This window comes from Sander lucioperca, chromosome 4 (assembly GCF_008315115.2).
Source record: "Sander lucioperca isolate FBNREF2018 chromosome 4, SLUC_FBN_1.2, whole genome shotgun sequence".
Taxonomy (NCBI): Eukaryota; Metazoa; Chordata; class Actinopteri; order Perciformes; family Percidae; genus Sander; species Sander lucioperca.
The window spans coordinates 7,764,740-7,783,032 of record NC_050176.1 but is presented as its reverse complement, the minus strand read 5'-3'; the positions used below and the strand labels follow the sequence as shown (position 1 = coordinate 7,783,032).

The window sequence follows — 18,293 nt, the reverse complement described above, 5'->3', positions numbered from 1 at the left end:
GTAGGGAAAAACATCTTAACGCGTTCTTTTTACAGCCATCGGTTCATACCATAGAGTCTATGGCACAGACTGTATAAAAAGAGGTTCACACCGCATTGAGAGTGGACGATTTTTCGTGGTGTACCTGAACACGCCTTACATGTGGGGTCACTGTCTGCTGCTCACTGTGCTGTGAATACTTGCTATCCTCTGTAGTATCACACGCACTTTGACATCAGCGGGACATACAATATCACAAAAAGGTAATGTTGCAGTACCTTCGTACTTTTCACAACAAGCTCGCCAGTGTGTAAATGTTAGCCGTATTTAATAAATTGAGAAATGGTGTGAATACTTTGTAGCAGTAGCTAAAGTCAGGGGTTTGAGATTTGCTTTTGCGTTAGCTAAAACACGCTAGCCGCATTAACATTAGCCTTGTTTTGAGTTAGCTATCTAGTTAAATAGTATTTAGTTTTGCTGACCATTTGCCCACTGGCTATACAATATACTCTTACCGATGCCGCGTTTTAGAATTTGGACCTTGCGAAAAACGTTAGCTGGTAACGTCGCTTTAATGTTGGTCAAAAGTAAAAGTAGTTCGTGAGTCACGTTCAATTGTTTGTTGCTAGCTTGCTAACTAGCCGAGTTGAATGAAAGGACGAGTAATGTTAACGTTAGCGCTGTTTGTGCCGGGTCACACCGGTCAGGCATCATTTCATCATCAGTCACCGTAATTAAATTAAACCGGACCCATTTATGTCTGTCACTCAAGACTGTATAAACGGATTAGTTAACTTTCTCCTCCTAATAATTCGTTGATTCACTTGTATGTAAATCGCGGCTGCGGCCTGTTAGCCAAATTATCTTCCTGCTAACTTTGCTAATTTACGAGACAGCTGATTAGGGTTCGGATCACTATCGTTATAGCATCAAGCTAATATCAACACATTCTCTATCATAGAATCCATATCACATTCCTATGCACTTATAGTATTAGGCAATTTCGGACATAAGTTAAGTAATAACAATAACATGGCATTACCAGATGTTAGAATAGTTTTTAAGTATTACATCTATTTATCTAAGGTAAACAATTTGAATTGTAAGACAGCTCATAACATTCATCTAAAAATTAGCTTGCACATTAATGAGGACACAATCTTATTTTTAGGAAAGTTGTGAGACAGATTAGCTGATTTACATGCTGTTCTTATAGATGGCTGAGACCGACGTTGACAATGAACTTTTGGACTATGAGGAGGATGAGGAGCCCCAGGGAGCCCCCGAGAGCGGGACCCCAGCAAACAAGAAGGAAGTGAAGGGGTCCTATGTATCTATTCACAGCTCGGGCTTCAGAGACTTTCTCCTCAAACCAGAGCTGCTCCGTGCCATTGTCGACTGTGGTTTTGAGCATCCCTCAGAAGGTGAGGATTGTTTAAAGTTCAAAACAATATGTATATAATCCCTATTTTAAAGCTACAGATATATAAATAATAGTCTTACACCTCCACAAAAAAAAAATCCTATTTCTTATGTTATGAATTATTCAGCAGATGTATTAGACAAATTCACCTTTTAATTCATAAATAATTTGTTTTATTTTCAGTCCAACATGAGTGTATTCCACAAGCTATCCTTGGCATGGACATCCTGTGTCAGGCCAAGTCTGGTATGGGAAAGACGGCAGTGTTTGTATTGGCTACGCTGCAACAGATAGAACCTGTGGATGGTCAGGTGAGTTAGTCATCATTGTTTTTTGCTCGTCTTCCATACTAAAGTCATTGTGCCTCCTATATATTTGTACAATACCTAGGTAGTGTTTACAATTCTATTATGTAAATCTTGCCTCTGGATTACATTTTGTAGCTATCAGATGTTGGTAGACGTCTATTCTGTGCTTAGTTCTCAGACCTAAAGCATATGCACTCAACATTGAATCTGCATTTTAAATGGATTTAAGGAATGCATATGCCATAGCCCTACACAAAGTTGGGAACACAAACTTGATAGGAGTATGTGCTGCTTACATTTATGGAACCATGAGTACAGTCACTTTGGAGAGATACTAAGCAGTTAATAAGACTAATGTCCTCATTCCCTGTATGCCAGGTGTCTGTCCTTGTAATGTGCCACACGCGAGAGTTGGCCTTCCAGATCAGCAAAGAGTACGAGCGCTTCTCCAAGTACATGCCCACTGTAAAGGTGTCTGTGTTCTTTGGCGGCCTGGCCATGAAGAAGGACGAGGACGTCCTGAAGAAGAACTGCCCTCACATTGTCGTAGGAACTCCAGGACGTACCCTGGCCCTCATCCGCAACAAGACCCTCAACGTGAAGAACATCAAACACTTTGTGCTTGACGAGTGCGATAGGATGCTGGAGCAGCTTGGTGAGTAAGAGGAACAGAAGTGTTTCATAGTGGACTTTTAAGAAACCGGTAGCTTTGGTGAAGGACTGGTCAGTATGTGGGACAGGGGAGGCTAACATTTAACTCGGAGTATTCTGTGAATTCATATCCTACTTACGGTAGTGCCATGTCATCTTCTCCCACTGCTCATATCTTTACAGTCTTTCTCCAGAACATTCTACCTAATAAGTTGTTCAAGAGCTGTCAGTTTGCATTTAATGTGAAATTGGGTTGTGGGTGGAAAAATTCCCCTGTGATCTAATAGTGAATGAAGTAATCTGTAATTTAGTTTATTTAAATTATTATGAGACCAGATTTTTTTTTTTTTTTTTTTTTTTTTTTATAGAGATACTGAGCATGGTTAAATGTTTCTTTTGTATACACAGAATAATCAAAATGCATTTAGTGTAACTTTGGGAGAATTGTTTTTTCTTTTTCTGACAGACATGAGGCGTGATGTTCAGGAAATTTTCAGGGTGACACCCCATGAGAAACAGGTTATGATGTTCAGTGCAACGCTAAGCAAAGACGTCCGCCCTGTCTGCCGCAAGTTCATGCAGGATGTGAGTTATCATTAAGATTTACGAATGTTTCCAATTCAACCCACTGTGCTTCACTCAGATATATGTAAACATTTGGAATAAATTATTATAGACTTTTAGTCTTTCTACAACAGGAATAGTAATTAATTCATCTGATCGTTACTCGTTCAGCACCGGTGTTACCAATTACACCGGACATTTTGCAAGAAAAGATATTTGGTGACCCTCAAACTTTGGTCACAGAACACCGTGGAGCAGCTGCATCACGTTCCAGTTGTGAGGCAGCCGCTTGAGTTACCGTTTACAGATTGCCTCATTAACATTATCAGGTTCCCTATTAGCATTGGGTTAAAATCCGAAATATTGCCAAATAGGCTCTTTTGCATTTCGGTTTTTACACAAAATCCTCCGCTATCGTCGTGTCTGTAAACTCTATTGACTCCTGCTACTCTGTGCTGCGACTCTGCTGCCGCTGTACGGAGTACTTTCAGTTTATACTTGGGAGACACTTGGTATTTTAGAAATTATTTTATTTGAACGTGGGAGCTGATATGTGAAAATAAACGAAGGGATTTATTTTTATGAAAGCAAAAAGAGTTAGTTTGGGTAGTCCAGTGGTTTTTATTTTTTGCAAAGTCCCTCCTTAGCTTTGCCCATTTGTGGCTGTCTGTGTCATAAGTGTCCATATCAGAGGGGCAAAGTGATCCTCCTTGGCAGATTTGGCCTGGTCAGGACAGTCGGTCCTCCTGGCTCTACTGAATTCCAGGAGAACATGTTCAGTGAGCCACTACGCACGGTTCATTTGGTGAAAGATGAGAAAATTGTATGGAGTTGTAGACTTTGTGTCAGGCTAACATTTGACTCTATTCTCTTATTGTGTAGCCCATGGAAGTGTTTGTGGATGATGAGACCAAGCTGACACTCCATGGTTTACAGCAGTATTACTGCAAGTTGAAGGACAGCGAGAAGAACCGAAAGCTCTTCGACCTGCTCGATGTCTTAGAGTTCAACCAGGTATAACTGCACTCATTTATGGAGATACTTCTTCAGAATCGGTTATGTACACATTTATTGTAATATTTACATTTAAGGGCTTAATAGTGCTTACTTATAACACATTTGCAGCCTTGTTCTTTTACTAATAATTTTAAAGTTAGTGCTTCTCATCCTCTACGCGGAGATGTTTATGTTGCTTGTCTGTATCCAGTTGATGTCTTTGCCATTCCCAGCAAAAATACGCAAGCCCTTTCTTTTGGTTCCTTTTAGGTGGTGATATTTGTTAAGTCAGTGCATCGCTGTGTGGCTCTGTCCCAGCTGCTGGTGGAGCAGAACTTCCCTGCCATCGCCATCCACAGGGGCATGGCGCAGGAGGAGCGGTAGGTGCCTTTTTTGATTCTAGTCATTTTGTTCACACATTGAATTCACCAGTAGCTTTCCTAATTTCATTATCCTAAGCATGAAATAATCGCATTAACATCACTGTACTGTAATTTGTTTTGGTGTTACAGTTTTACACAATTAAGTCATGCTGAGTTCATGTGCTCAGTCTCACTGTGGAATATTATTATCTTACTTATTTCTGTTCTTGCTCATCCCTCGCCCCCTCAGGTTATCACGGTACCAGCAGTTCAAAGACTTTCAACGGCGAATCCTGGTTGCCACCAACCTGTTTGGCCGAGGCATGGACATTGAGCGAGTCAACATCGTATTCAACTACGACATGCCAGAGGATTCTGACACATACCTTCACAGAGTCAGTCCAGCTATAATATAATTTTATGTTTTCTATATATTGGAAATTTGTATATTTTACAAAGAAAAATCGCATACAGGGGGGCTGTAGCTTGTACCAAATCACTCCTTTTGTTTACAAGTGTTATCTTTAAAAAGTCGCAGGAACCTGTGGAGTTTGTTTTAATCAATGTTTTATAATCAGTGAATTGTAATTTTAGGATGTTCAGAAATTAATACTAGTCAGAAATAATTAAAGAAACGTAACCTTTGTCCATGATTCTAAGCCCCCTTTCCTGATTATAGAAAATTGGTAGCATTCTTGTTTTGCTTTGAGCAGAGCCCGTTTTTGAGCCCTAACTTGTTCTCTGTACCTCAGGTGGCCCGTGCTGGCAGGTTTGGGACCAAAGGCCTGGCCGTCACCTTTGTGTCTGATGAGGATGACGCCAAGACCCTGAACGACGTCCAAGACCGCTTTGAGGTCAACGTAGCAGAGCTACCAGAGGAGATCGATATCTCCTCCTACAGTAAGTTCTGTTGTTGCTCACACGTTGTCTCCCACTTGGCCAGATTATGGCCACCTTCAGTAGCCAAGTCTGTGTATATGTGCACTAGTTTTTTTTTTGCGGGACCTATTTGTGTTTATACATCATCTTTTCACTTTTAACATGGTGGATGCATTACAATTATTTGCTCTGCTCTTCGGTAACTGGTGAGAAATCGTTGAAGCTAAATAAAGGTGTTATCCTATTTGTAAGCCTGTGTATAAATGTACATTACCCTTTTTTTTTTTTTTTTTTTTTTGGCCCTCACTTCTTAAAAACTTTTATTTTTCTCTTTGCAGTTGAACAGTCAAGATGAGCCTGAAATGTCTTTCCAGTGAAGATCGTGTGTGACCCTTGGTGTTGCTGTATTTTGGTGGAGGAAGAAAAAACACCTCAGCATTTATTTTAAATTCCCCCTTCCATAAGTTCAGCAAATTCATAATGATAAACACTTTTATTTTAATTTTATGTCTTTGCAGGGTGCTTCTTTTAGTGTTTTCCTTGTTGAAACATGGATGTTTTGGTTGAAGGAATAAACTTTTTATACTTTATTTAATGGTGTTTAATTTTGCACGTTTTTAAACATTTATGTTTTTCAGATGTATATAGACAATAAACAGTTACACTACAACAGTATCATAAAATACAAACTGTTGTAGTTAATTATCCTCGCAAGCAGAGGGTGCTATATCATAGTTTGAATACATAGCCACTGTTTTCCCAAACATTTGGCTACTTTGAACTGGCTGCCAAGTTTAAAACTACAAGTTGAGTTAAAATAAAACCTTGCATGAACCTTGAGCTCAGCAGCTAGTTTTATCTCATGGGTGGACCAACAAAAACGTGTGACAGCAACACTAGTGTCTTAATCCATGGAAGTATATTAATGTGACAATACAAACATGGATCCAAATAAAGAAATTATATTTACAGAATACAGTGTGATCCAAAAATTCTCAAATACAGGTTTGTGTAAGACATTTCTCTAAGCTGCATTTAATGCACAAACAAGAAATTGGTCCAGTCCTAGCTTAACGCTTGTGTCAGTTCCAGATAGCGTTCCTTATCATTATAACAGTGTCATAATGGAATAAATTCATGTCAGCATGCCAAAAAAAAAGTTTGTGCTTATGTACATAACATGCTGTGCTGATTTTCTATATTTTTAATAAAGTCCACATCTTTCTAGATAAAGCTGCAAAAAAGTAGCTACAGTGCATTGTGGGATAAGGAGTCATCCAAAATCACAGTATTTGAGGCTGTTGTTGCAGGTGAGGTGATCCTTAAGCACTGCTGTCATAGTTCCTAAGTATCTGTGCTAAACAAAGTGCTGTGTTGCTATTGTAGTGTTTCCCCTCTTAGGCTGGTCCGAGGGCGTCAAAAAAAAATCCTCCACACTCGAACCAGCAGTCAGTCTAGAGTGGAAAAAGTCCAGGGTTGCTTCAGGGCTCTAATTTCAGTCCCACGTCTGTTTGATTAGAAGCGTGCAAGTGTACAATCCACTCCTGTCACACAATAATATCACAAATAGGGTTGCCTTTATGATGAATCAAACAGAGGTGGCCCTTCTTCCCTGCTGTTTGACAGTCAGGTGCCTGTGGTCTTCCCTCATTTGGAGCCAGATGAGAAAAATGGCCCCTAGTCTTGAAGCGTCAACACAGTTGACCTCATCATATTAAAATAAAATAAAAATTCTCCTCAGTACTAGTCTATGAACTGGTGTGTATCTCCGTACATCCACTGCTGTGGAGGGAGGGCCACTTCGTTAAGGTGGCCGCAGTCATCGCTGCATTTACACGACTGGATGAACATGGCCGACCTCTGGAAACGCTCGCCGTCTGGGCAGACAAAGCTCACGGGTACAGTGCGTGTGCGGCGTGGCGAGCAGCACTGTCCGTCCGCACACACACCGCAGTAGTTGGGCCGGTAGAGGCGGACACTGACACATTCTCCGTAGGACAGGCGGATAGGCTCCGGGGCTTTCTGGGTCGGGGAGCACTTCTTCCCTCTCTGTGGTTGGATGAGAAAAGTAAAACGATGAGCACCATCAATTATGAGTTTTGTTCTTAATTTGGCTTTATTAGCAAAATTCACCAAAACAAGTCACATGAAGATTTTCATTATAAAAAAAAAAAAAAAAAAATCTATTAAGCTTTGACTTTTATCTGCCCTGGCCTTTTACATAACAGCAGATTTACGCAGCTTTGCACTCAAACTCATTAGTTTCACATTAAGAGGGCTAGACTTCAACTTATTCTGCCAAAACAGGGTTTGAGAGAGGGATTATTTTAAGTGATTAATTTTAAGATTAAACATTTATTTAAAATTTGAGTTTCCTTGTCTGTTAAACACACTGACACCTATGACCGTTCTTGGCTCCCAGAGCTTTTCACTCAGTAGAGCAGCGAAAAGATCTTAGTGTGTGTCCAACATGGGGGATTAATATAGACACACCACTTCCCTGGACTCTGAGTACACAGACGGGGCCTAGCTATGGACAGTTGCTTGGCAGGAATGCCGGGGGGTGGGGGACTATATTTAAAAAGGCGCCTGCTTACCACCAAAACACCGCTGAGTAAATCAGTACTGCCCAGTTCCCACTGGATGCAGAGCTTCCCGAAAGTACCGCTAAAATAATCTCTGTTCTTGAACTCGGGATGAAGGTGGCTTTCGCACTAAGAGCATATTCACTCAGTGCCAGAATGTCTAACTTTTAATTATCTGCTCTTTAGTTTAAAGATGAAAACAAGGAAGCAAAGCAAAAATGAGCAGGTATTGTTTCCCCCTGTGTAGTCTGACACTGATAGATAAGAGGTGAAATAATACCTTATTGATTCGTGTTATCACGAGGCGTTTAGGTTTCACTGTTAAAGATAAGATGCTGTGATATGAAGTTATCTCGGCAGTAAGGTGAATATTCGACCTATGCTCTCTGTCTGTCTCTCCTTCGGTTAAAGTGAAGTTCAGTCTACCTCACCTTGGCTGGGACCGTTAGGCCGTGGCATGGCCGTACGGTACAGATCCTCGTCTCTCTCTCTAGTTTGCACTGAGGGTTCTTGTTGGTGATGCGAGAAGAAACTCCCATCCCACAGCTGCGGGAGCACTGGGACCATTCAGTGGTCTGGACTGGACACTTCTTCTCCTTCAGATGGTTCCACACTAAGGAGCCACAGAGGAGGGTGGAAGGCAGGGAGAGAAAGGAAAGATCATACACATCAATTAGGCCAGCGGTTCCCAACCTGGGGGTCTGGACCCCATCGAGGGGTCACAAGACGATTAGCAAAGAAAGTACATTTTCCGCTTCACAATATTATGTTTATTTTTTCAGATTTTCCTTTAGTTAGCAGTGTGGTTCTATGGATGGCAATGCCGGTCTGTTGGTTGGTTGGTCTACTACTCTGGTCCAGACTGAAACATCTCAACTACTATTGAATGGGTTTATAATTTATGTATTAGTATTTTGATTGACTGTTTTATTGATTAAATCAGCAAATTCAGTGATATTCAGCCCTCAATTTAAAACGAAAAGGAAAATGTGAGTCAAGCAGTGATGATAAACACTAAATGTTTTTCTCTCACCAGGCAGGTGTTTGTAGCCATGTTCACTCTCCCAGCCGCTGGACTTGGCGTCGGCGAGCTCGTTGGCCAGCTCATTTTCAGGCTGGTGCTGACGTCTGGGCAGGTGTTGTTGTGGTGGAGGCACCTGCAATGAGAGATAAGATAAGATGAGACAGTGCTGGGGATTTATCTGTGCCACAGTCGTGTCTATCTTTTATGTTTTTTACAGTGTCATCACCATGGCACACTGATTAACAAGGGATTACTTCAGGGCAATCGGTCAGAGCAAAGACACTTTACTCCTCTCTACCTGCATGAATCTTTTGTTTATTGAGTAAATTCCAAATATTCTCTGGATCCAGCTTCTCAATTGTGATGATTTGATGCTTTTCTTTGTCTTATGTGATAATGAACCTACAATATTTAGTCTTGCAGTGTAGGTCACAATATTATTGGCCATTAGGAAATTGTAATAGGGATTTTTCTTAAAATAAATAAAAGATATTTTTAATTGTTCTACTGCTGTTTGATAAAAAAAGAAAATATATATTTGATTGTTTTGTGATTTTGGTTTTGTCGAAATCACTCTTTCATCGCAATCACCTTTGTTTTCTACATCAAGAGAATGCCACAGTGGCAGGTAATGAATGGCACCTCAACTTTTTGGTATTGTTCAACAAATTATATAAAACATGTTTCCAATTTGTGTATTTTTTTTGTTGTGGGACATCTTTGTCATTACATGAAAAAAACAAACCTGATGCTTAGGTGGCAGCCGCCAGGTACCCTTATGGCAGTCCACACTGAAGCAGCACTGCCCAGGTATCCTGACCAGCCGTGGGTCGGGGCAGGATGGAGAGGCCGGTGGCAGCTTGTTGGTGCAGAGAGGAGCGCAGCCAACGGCGCCATCGATGCAGGTACACTGGTGTTTACAGCCGGCACGGAAGCTCTCGCCATTCTGGTAGATTCTGCCGTTGTACTCGCATGTGCGTCCCTCTGATTTTGCTGGAAAGACACATTTTACTCAGCTGGAACAAAACATTTAACTACTCACAAATTGCAGAACTGGCTGTTATGCATAAAGCAAAAGGCGACAGGGGTAATCCTGGCACAGTCCATGGGTTAGGTATCTCAGAGATGCATCTCTATTTCTACAGGACATCCTTTACACTTAAAAGCTCAATCATTGGTCCCTTTAAAGTTTAAAAGGGACCAATGATTGAGCTTCCGGATACAGCGAGTATGAGAATTCACCACGTGCTTTTATTTCAACAGCTGTTGAGCAAAGTTTCTCCTGACTTGACCAAAACCACACCACACACACATACAATGACTTCACATGGCAACAGTACACAAAATCACACAGAGGACCACTAAGATTGAAAGGTCAGTGGAAATAAGTAGACAGGAAGTGTCAGACTCCTTGTCTCCAAAGCGTGGAAGAACCAGCTATTCATAGTTTGTGGGGCAGCTCCAGCATGGTGCAGATGGAAAGTGTATTTTTATCTCTGAAACCCCCTGTCACTGCCATAAAACATCTACTACTCATTAAAATACCCCCTGTCTTGTTCCCGGATGTGCAAGGTTACATGTTGCTTAATCACGGACTTAATCACAGACTTTTTTTATGGAAAGGATGGCCAATAAACATCCATTTCCTTGACACCTCTGGTACATTGTTGCACAGGTATCATGACCTTTTGGCTTTGATAGCACATCACATTTACCATATTAATTTTAAATTTAGGATTATTTTTCAATGAATGTTGATACTATGTCATCCATTGAGTGAGCAGTGCAAATATCTGTAGAACTTGCACCTTTTTTTAAGAGAAATTTCTTCCCTTCCATCATACATTGTCCCCTTTCCTCCCTCACCTCGACAGATGCCCCAGGCCATGGTCACATCGTTGCCATAATTACACTCCAGCCCTTTGTGGTGGTCGCAGGGCCTCGTGGGGCTGCAGTCCTGGTTAAGCTGTGCAGCACACACCTTGCAGCACCCACATCCATCTGGCACAGTGCTAACTCCTGGAGGGCAAACCAGGGGCTCGTCAGGGCACTCACACACTGCTGGGCAGCTAGCAGTCACCTGGAGGGATGAGGGAAAGAGCAGAGAGGGAGATCACATCGTCAGACAAGACACAAATGATCTGAGTCATGCAACATTTTTTTTCTACAGCTAAGAAAAGAAAGAAAAAAAGAACTCCATGCAGAGTCTTGTTCAAACAGCATCAGAGATCTACAGTGCAGCTTCTGGAAAGGTTTCTCGCCTTCTTGACAAATTTAGAGTGCCACAATGCACTATTCCCAGCTTTTCTCCCAACATTAATTTTTGATTCTGTATCATCTCCTAGGCTCCCCAGGGTTTGTGACTGATTTTGAATTATTTTACAGACAATGCACTGCAGTAGGCTACGCCTGTACAGTAAGTCAAGCCATTGCTGGCCAGTCAGCCCTAAGTCTCTAGACAGCTCAGAGTTTGTACCCATTCCCCTGCTGACTCTGGTTTGAGTCATTGCTTAGCACTTGAGCCAACTTGTTTAAGTTCGTGGGAATCAACGTGTCACTGTGCTTTGGAAAAAGGAGACACAACCCCACCTAAACTCCATTCACCAAACGTTTTATTGTGTCCACTTTTTGGCTGACAGAACATATAGGCCTACATCAGTAATCGCAGTTAATCTGATGTTGAAGATGAAACAAGTGAAAGCTTTTCTAAAAATATATTTGTTTACACCATGTTTATGCTTTTCATACTCAGAGATCAAAGTTCAGTCACATTTATAGGCCTACGAGTCTACATTATCCATACCAGATTATATATTAAACTAATCTTCTTTAAAGATACTGTGTGTGAACAGATTTTGGCTTTCTCTGTCGGGAAACGTCTTACCTGTGTGATGACGGCTGTTGTCAGTAGAGTCAAATAGAGCAGAAATGCCATGATTAGCCTATGACAAGTTTAAGAAAAATACAAATAAAGATAAAATATATCCTCAAGCTAAAATCCACTGAACGGTTGCTAGTCGTAATTAGTTACACACTGAGTTTCAGTCTTTTTTTGGACCGTAGTCCTAGTTTTTCTACCAGGATAAGTGTCTAAAATCGGATTTATACCCGCTGGTGAGCCTCTGAGAGACCCCGCCCTTCTCCATACTTCTAACCAATCAACGCGCAGGCAGCAGCCAGACATTCCAAACGGGCGTGGCTCCACCGCGAGGATAGTTTACTGATTGGTGGGCGTGTTTTGGAATGAATGCAGCCATTCATAAAAATCGCAGGGCCACTCTGTATTTATTTTATGGGTTAAAAATTAAAATGTAACAGCCTCTTTCAAGTCACACTCAGGCACATTCCTGCTTTTGTGGCCACCACTTTCCTAACCCTAAGTAAATATATTCAGCTGGGCAAGACAGCATGGTAACATTAATAAGACCTCCACCTTTGGGAAGGGGGGGGGGGGGGGAAGAAGGGGGCAGGAATTCCCTCTGTTTTTCCAGACCAATGTAGCTGCCAGAACAGAAAATTATAGTGGAGTGTATTAAGCAAATAGTAAGATAATAGCAGTTGTCAGAGAGCGTGAACACACCCATCTTTGTCTGTGCCCATCACCATTGAAGAAAAAGTGTTTCCATGGTTTTTAAAGGTACACTTTGATTGTTTTGTTGTTCATCTTAAATTCAGGTGGGCCAGCTGTCTTTGACTATTATTTCTAACCACATGGTGCTGACATGGGAATGATGAGGATATGATCACTTGGAAAGAATGGTGGAGTCGAGGGTGAAAGCAGAATTATTGTTTTAAGGGCAGCTCATATGAGGGTTGGCCTCCTCCTACTCCGCTGTCTTCATTTTCAACCACAGGTTTTCAGCCACACCTGCCCTGACACAGAGACCTCCTTTGATGAGAGAAATGTGATAGGCAGAGGTTTGAAAGTTAGGTTCCTGCTATGAATGTCCATGTATACGTGCATAGTTCTGGCTTAGAAACTAAAAAGCCAAACATGGTTTCTTACATGGGCTGTGGTGGTCTTAGGTGCTGGGAAATCTCTGTGCTGGTGGATTAGTTAAACCCCTGGCTCATACAGGATCTATAACCCATATTCAGATTCAGGATTAAAATAGGTGATTGATTCAGTCTTCAGTTTGGTAAACCTGCGCATCACTGGCAGACCCAACCCACATGAAAATTACTTTTCAGCTAGACCTGTTGCCATTAATGTATGGTATTATTAGTGTCCCTGTTAAATATAATAAATGAATACAATTGTGCTCCATATTTCATATCCTGTTTTTCATAGACCTATAAAATTGTTCTGTTCCACTCTTTTCTGTAATACATTTTGATTGTCTATTTTCTTTTATCTAAATTGGTTTTTCATAATGTTCCTTTTTTAAATAATGTATTCTTCTCTGTTTTATTAATATTGATATCATTAATGCTATTATTATTATTATTATTATTATTATTATTATAATATTAATGCAGTCCATGAAAATTGTAACTAAGCATTTCACTGCATACTGCACTGTTTGATTGCGAATTTAATCTAAATTTGAGAGAATTTCCTGACTTGTACTATAGATGGACACCCTGCTTCTTCCATTTGTCCTAATGCAGTTGCTACAACATGAACACTCCAAACAAGGGAGAGACATGAATATGAGTTACAGACACAGTAAACATCCCCAGCTGTTCATCTTTCCTGATTCTCCCCTAAACTAAATCTCTCTCCAGCCTTTGGCAGGTTCGCAAATTATACTGTATGATTCATTGAGCTGATTTCAGTCCTGACAAACTCCTTCACAAAAGCAAAGAATCTTTAAATCTGTAATGATAGTAATTCTAAAATCAATGCTATTCCTCAAGGTGGGATTCCTTGTTTAACCTGCCAACATACAGACAAAAAAAAATACAAAAACTTTGCCGAGGTGACAAGGGGGTTGAGGTAGCACTCGTTAACGGAATAGTTCAACATTTTAGGAATAGCCTACACTTATTTGCTTTCTTGTTGAGAGTTTAAGCAAATGAGATAGAATGTGTTATTTAGTGAGATAGCGGTGCTGGTAAGAGGATTGTGTTTCCTATGGACAACTGTTTCCCACTGTTTCAAGTCTTTATGCTAAGCTTAACTGTCTCCTGGCTCCAGCTTCATTTTCATTCAACTTTTCATCTCACGCTCATCAAGAAAGCCAATAAATGTAAAAAAAAAAAAAAAAAGCTTTTTAATCTAATGTAACCTTACAAACTTAACCTCTTCTGAATGTATAACAAATGTTAGATGTGTAAATCTCTCCAACTGACATGTGTTCAACCATATTTTTTTTTGTTTTTGAATCTAGCTTTAAAAAAATAAACTGACTGGTTAGTCCTCATTTACAACCAACATTCATCTTTGTTCTGCAGCTACCTGTCTGACTAGTGTTTCACTCAAAAACACATTAGACGTTGTGGACTGGAGTCATGACTCTCATTTTAAAAAAGGAAACCACCTCAGGAAGCTGTCAGTCATCGCTCTAATGGTGTGAGCAAGGAGACAAAGTCATGGCCCATCTATTTTAATCCTCCGGTGGTCATGGTACACGGGGAGTTCTGAAAGTCCTGTGACTGCTTCTGTTTTCAACTTCTTCTCCGATGCCAAACAAGAGGAAATCAGAGATGTAAAACTAATCTTGTGTGATGAAGTAGACCAGTCTTTTTTTTAAGACAGGAACCATTCACTGTTTGTAAGCACTAGCCTGTGAGAAGTTTTATGGTTAGCCTATATTTATTCCATCTGCATTGTTTTAACAGGGTATCAGACAATTATATGTCTATTCTGGGAGATGGGAATAACTTTTCTCCAAGCTGAGATTCAAACTAGAGTCTGAGTCACAGTCAAATGGGCAAAGGGACAAATTAAATCAGAGAGTGTATCATAGTTTTGCAAAACGGTTCCTAAAGGTAATCATAATTGTATTATCTTTGTGCAAAGCTAAGCTAACCGCCTGCTGGCTGTAGCATAATATTTAGTATTTCATCTAAGCTTATTTCCTATTCAAACTAGTTTCCCAGTCAAACAATGTCTTTATGTAAAGGCTATAGGTTACAGTACAGAAGGAGTAGCAGCATAGCGTACTTACCAGTAACGTTGCAAAATAAAAGCCCTCATCATGCAGAATAGCCCCTTTCAGAATGCTGTTACTATAATTATTATATTATTATATTACCATGCATCAATACATTAGCATTTTAACTACTTAAACTGTTGGGTAGGTTGATCAATAACAATGCATAATATTTCACAAGATGACAATATGCTTTATGTAAAATCATAATCTAAGTAACTTGTAACTACAGCAGTCAAATAAATGTAGTCAAGCAAAAAGAACAATATTTTCCTCTGAAATGTATTGGAGTAGAAGTATTGAGTAGAAGGAAATGGAAACACTCAAGTAAAGTAAAAGTAACACAAAATTGTTCTCAATGTCCCCCTCCAGATACGTTTAAAAAAAATAATATTTAGTTTAACATAGTTTTCCTATATAAAAAGTAAAGAAAAAACATTGAAAAGGGGCTGGAAGCACATTTACTCTTTCTCCCTCATTGAGAAATTCTGGATATGGCCTCGCGCCCCGCCCACCTGCTGTTTGCGCATGGTTGACTGTTGAAAGAGCAATGCACATCGAGATGGCTAGAAACATCGGAGAGATTTAGCCATACATGTTTTGAGCCTCACGCAGGGTTCAGATAGGATTCAAACAGGAAGTGCTGCCCACTTCCTTTTGGCACCCATGTTAACCTATTGGGCTGTTGAGACAGTATGTGGCCAGAGCTCCGTGAGTCAGACCAAAATCGGTGGGTGGCAGACGCATCAGAATGGTAAGTGCAGTTAGCATCTTTTATTTGTTAATGTTGTTGGTTAGCTTGTAACCGGCAGTGGCTGACAGCTACGATGATAGTGTTTTTCTATCTGCGCTGGAGGTTTCGGGTTTCTTTTCTGGCTTTAGCATATAGACAGTGATTGACTTCTGAATCTGTGACGTACCAAATCTAGCTTGGTTAAAATATGTTTATGATATGTTTAAATCTCAGATTAGTAAAGTATCCAGACACCCCCCACCCCCCCTTGGGAGGAATGTGAAAAAAAACTCTAACTCTCTAGTGAAAAGTCTCTAGTGATAGAGAGATATTGCACAGATACAAGTCAGTATAGTTAAGGTCAGACATTTTAGTGGACATAAACACAAGATAAACAATTTTTTGAGTGGAGGGTGACTTTACATCAGTAACTGAGTACATTTACAGTGTTTTTTCCACTACTGATAGTGTTTTGAATTATGTCAACTGAGTGTGAATTGACCCCAGACTGTCGGTAACTAACAGCTGTACTGAGTGAAGAACGGTAACAAGGTTTACTGAGGCGATATGAAGACGGCAACCTAATACACAGTCTGGGAAACAAAGTGATGTTGAAAGGGCGAATGGCCCGTCACCTGAGAGGTGCCCACTGTGTGCAACCCGATACACAAAAACATCAATGGAGACACAGCTTTGTGAGAAAGGGCTGATGTAAAAAAACAGGAAACGTCCAGAGGAAAGAACAGTAAATAAAAGTAGGTAAGGGGGTGGTGAGGGAGAGAGAAGAAAGACACAAAGGCAGTGGGAGGGGGGAGGAGGGGTGTATAGAGGAGGGGGAGGTACAGGTGTTTCATGGTAAGAGAGTTTGTTTTTTCAAGGGGAGGAGTGAGCAAGTGCCCCGCTGCCTGGTCTGGTCCGGCCGATGGGGTTCTGGCAGCCTGGCAGTATGGTATTTCACATAAAAACAGACTGCTGGTATTTCAGCCCATACCGCTTTTAAGGTCACATGAACCAAATTACATGATACTAAGGTCATATACTTTAAAGTACATAAATACATATGGAGAGACATAAAGAAATACACATTACATAACATAATTCTAATGCAATTATCCAAATGGGAGCATGAAATTGAGACTTGTGGAGAAAAGTCATGTCCTGAGAGAAAAGGGAGGAAGAAAGAGTGCAAGTGGTGGTGACAGGGTGATTAAAGTGTTCTGCTGCTGCAGTGGAAAAAGTTAAGCGTGTGGGAACCTCGTTTACGTATGTGTTTAAGGGGACTCAAAGGAGAAAGGTGTGTGTGTGTGTTATTCTTTTAAAAATAACAGAACAGAAGCCTGAGTTTTGACTATCTTTGACAGAGACAGAAAAGTGTGAGAAAGCTCAGAGCAAGACTGTGTTTGTGTGCGGACCCCAAACTCCTCATATAATATTATAATGTGTAATGGGATATGTGTTAAATCTGGCATTGACATATGGTTCCTCTGTTAATGAACTGTGCAGTTTAAATCCACAGAGCATCGTAAAGTTACATAAGAGAGCAGGACTTTCTGGAGAGAAGTGACGGGCCTGGCAAGACTGACATCAACTTGAATCCAAGACAACTTCCTTGAAGCAATTTCTCCCCCTAGTGGGAGTTTCAGAAGAAAGTAATGAATAAAAGAAATAACATAAACTTGTCATATGAAGAAGGTTTCTATGAATATAAGTGTTCAGATAAAGATTGAAACGTGTCTCAGATCATCTTTTTATTTCTGAGATAAAACCATGTTGCTTTTTAGGACACAAAGTGGGACTGCTTTCTTTATCCCTGCTATTACATCACCGTCTGTCATTTTTTAAACGTTGCTCTTTTTCTGTATTAACATGCCACACAGTGAAGACTGTACTCTTTCCTCAAATGTCCGCAAGATGGAGCCAAACACTACAATATAGAAAAAAAGGATATATCTCCAGCACTTTTTTTTTTATCCAATGCTTAGCACAAAGGCATTGAGCTGTGAAGTCAACAATGGCAGGACAGACACACAAAAAGCCAAGGGAGCGCCATGAAACCTGATTTTGATAACTCACCACTGCTCAGTTCGCCTTTTTCTATTACTTTAGTGTCAGGGATGTGTGTTTAGACCAGCGGTGGGCAACCATGTGACACAGCAGCTGATTAAACCTCTAGCACACATTGGAAAACCTGCAGGATATCTCCCCTTGCTATTGTTGGGTCACAGGTCTACGCGATCATGGTCATATCAGATGACTTAATGAGAATGCCACTGTTCATCTTTCCTCCTTCATTTGTCTACCCTGGTATTTCCGATTAAACTCTTCTCAACAGACTGTGAGTAGGTGGTGGAGCTGAGGTATACTCGGATACGCTCTCCCTCTTTTTCATCTTCTACCAATCTTTTTCTCTCCCTCCCTCCTTTCTATTTTTTCTTTTTTACTAAACCTGTCTGACTTCCTTTCCCCTCTGCCTCTCCCTCCACATTTTCCTCTTTCTCCCTCTCTCTCTGCCCTCTTACAGACAGCGGAGCGCAGCCGCTTTGAACCCGGTTTTATTCGGAGCACGAGCTTGGCTCCCATCACCCATGGTCTTCTGATTAGACCTCCCCTCCACTACCCCCCCTTACCAGTCACTGGGGCTCACAGCAGCCAACTGACAAGGAAGGAAAAAGCTTTTCCCAGGCAGAGTAG

General features: G+C 40.7%; 2 protein-coding genes across 4 annotated transcripts; one reads left to right on the top strand and one right to left on the bottom strand.

The window, feature by feature from the left end:
- On the top strand, nucleotides 1-5,752 carry LOC116042738 (ATP-dependent RNA helicase DDX39A). Of its 3 annotated transcripts, none has more exons than XM_031289072.2 (10): nucleotides 1-239; nucleotides 1,194-1,403; nucleotides 1,586-1,713; nucleotides 2,089-2,365; nucleotides 2,828-2,946; nucleotides 3,808-3,939; nucleotides 4,192-4,301; nucleotides 4,534-4,678; nucleotides 5,036-5,183; nucleotides 5,501-5,752. In XM_031289072.2, exons 2-10 carry the CDS (start codon nucleotides 1,196-1,198, stop codon nucleotides 5,515-5,517), a joined length of 1,284 nt encoding a protein of 427 aa, XP_031144932.1. In that variant the 5' UTR covers nucleotides 1-239; nucleotides 1,194-1,195; the 3' UTR covers nucleotides 5,518-5,752. The 3 variants fall into 3 exon arrangements, with proteins under 3 accessions (XP_031144932.1, XP_031144931.1, XP_035856656.1); XM_031289071.1 differs by having other exon boundaries at nucleotides 105-242; nucleotides 1,196-1,403; XM_036000763.1 differs by having other exon boundaries at nucleotides 151-171; nucleotides 1,196-1,403.
- LOC116042739 (CCN family member 1-like) lies at nucleotides 5,642-11,892 on the bottom strand. The gene is made up of 6 exons (XM_031289073.2): nucleotides 11,656-11,892; nucleotides 10,638-10,851; nucleotides 9,517-9,764; nucleotides 8,781-8,904; nucleotides 8,179-8,360; nucleotides 5,642-7,211 (listed from the first exon to the last, which is right to left on the bottom strand). The coding sequence occupies exons 1-6, from the start codon at nucleotides 11,704-11,706 to the stop codon at nucleotides 6,906-6,908; spliced, it is 1,125 nt and encodes a 374-aa protein (XP_031144933.1). The 5' UTR covers nucleotides 11,707-11,892; the 3' UTR covers nucleotides 5,642-6,905.
- Nucleotides 11,893-18,293: the final 6,401 nt, after the last annotated feature.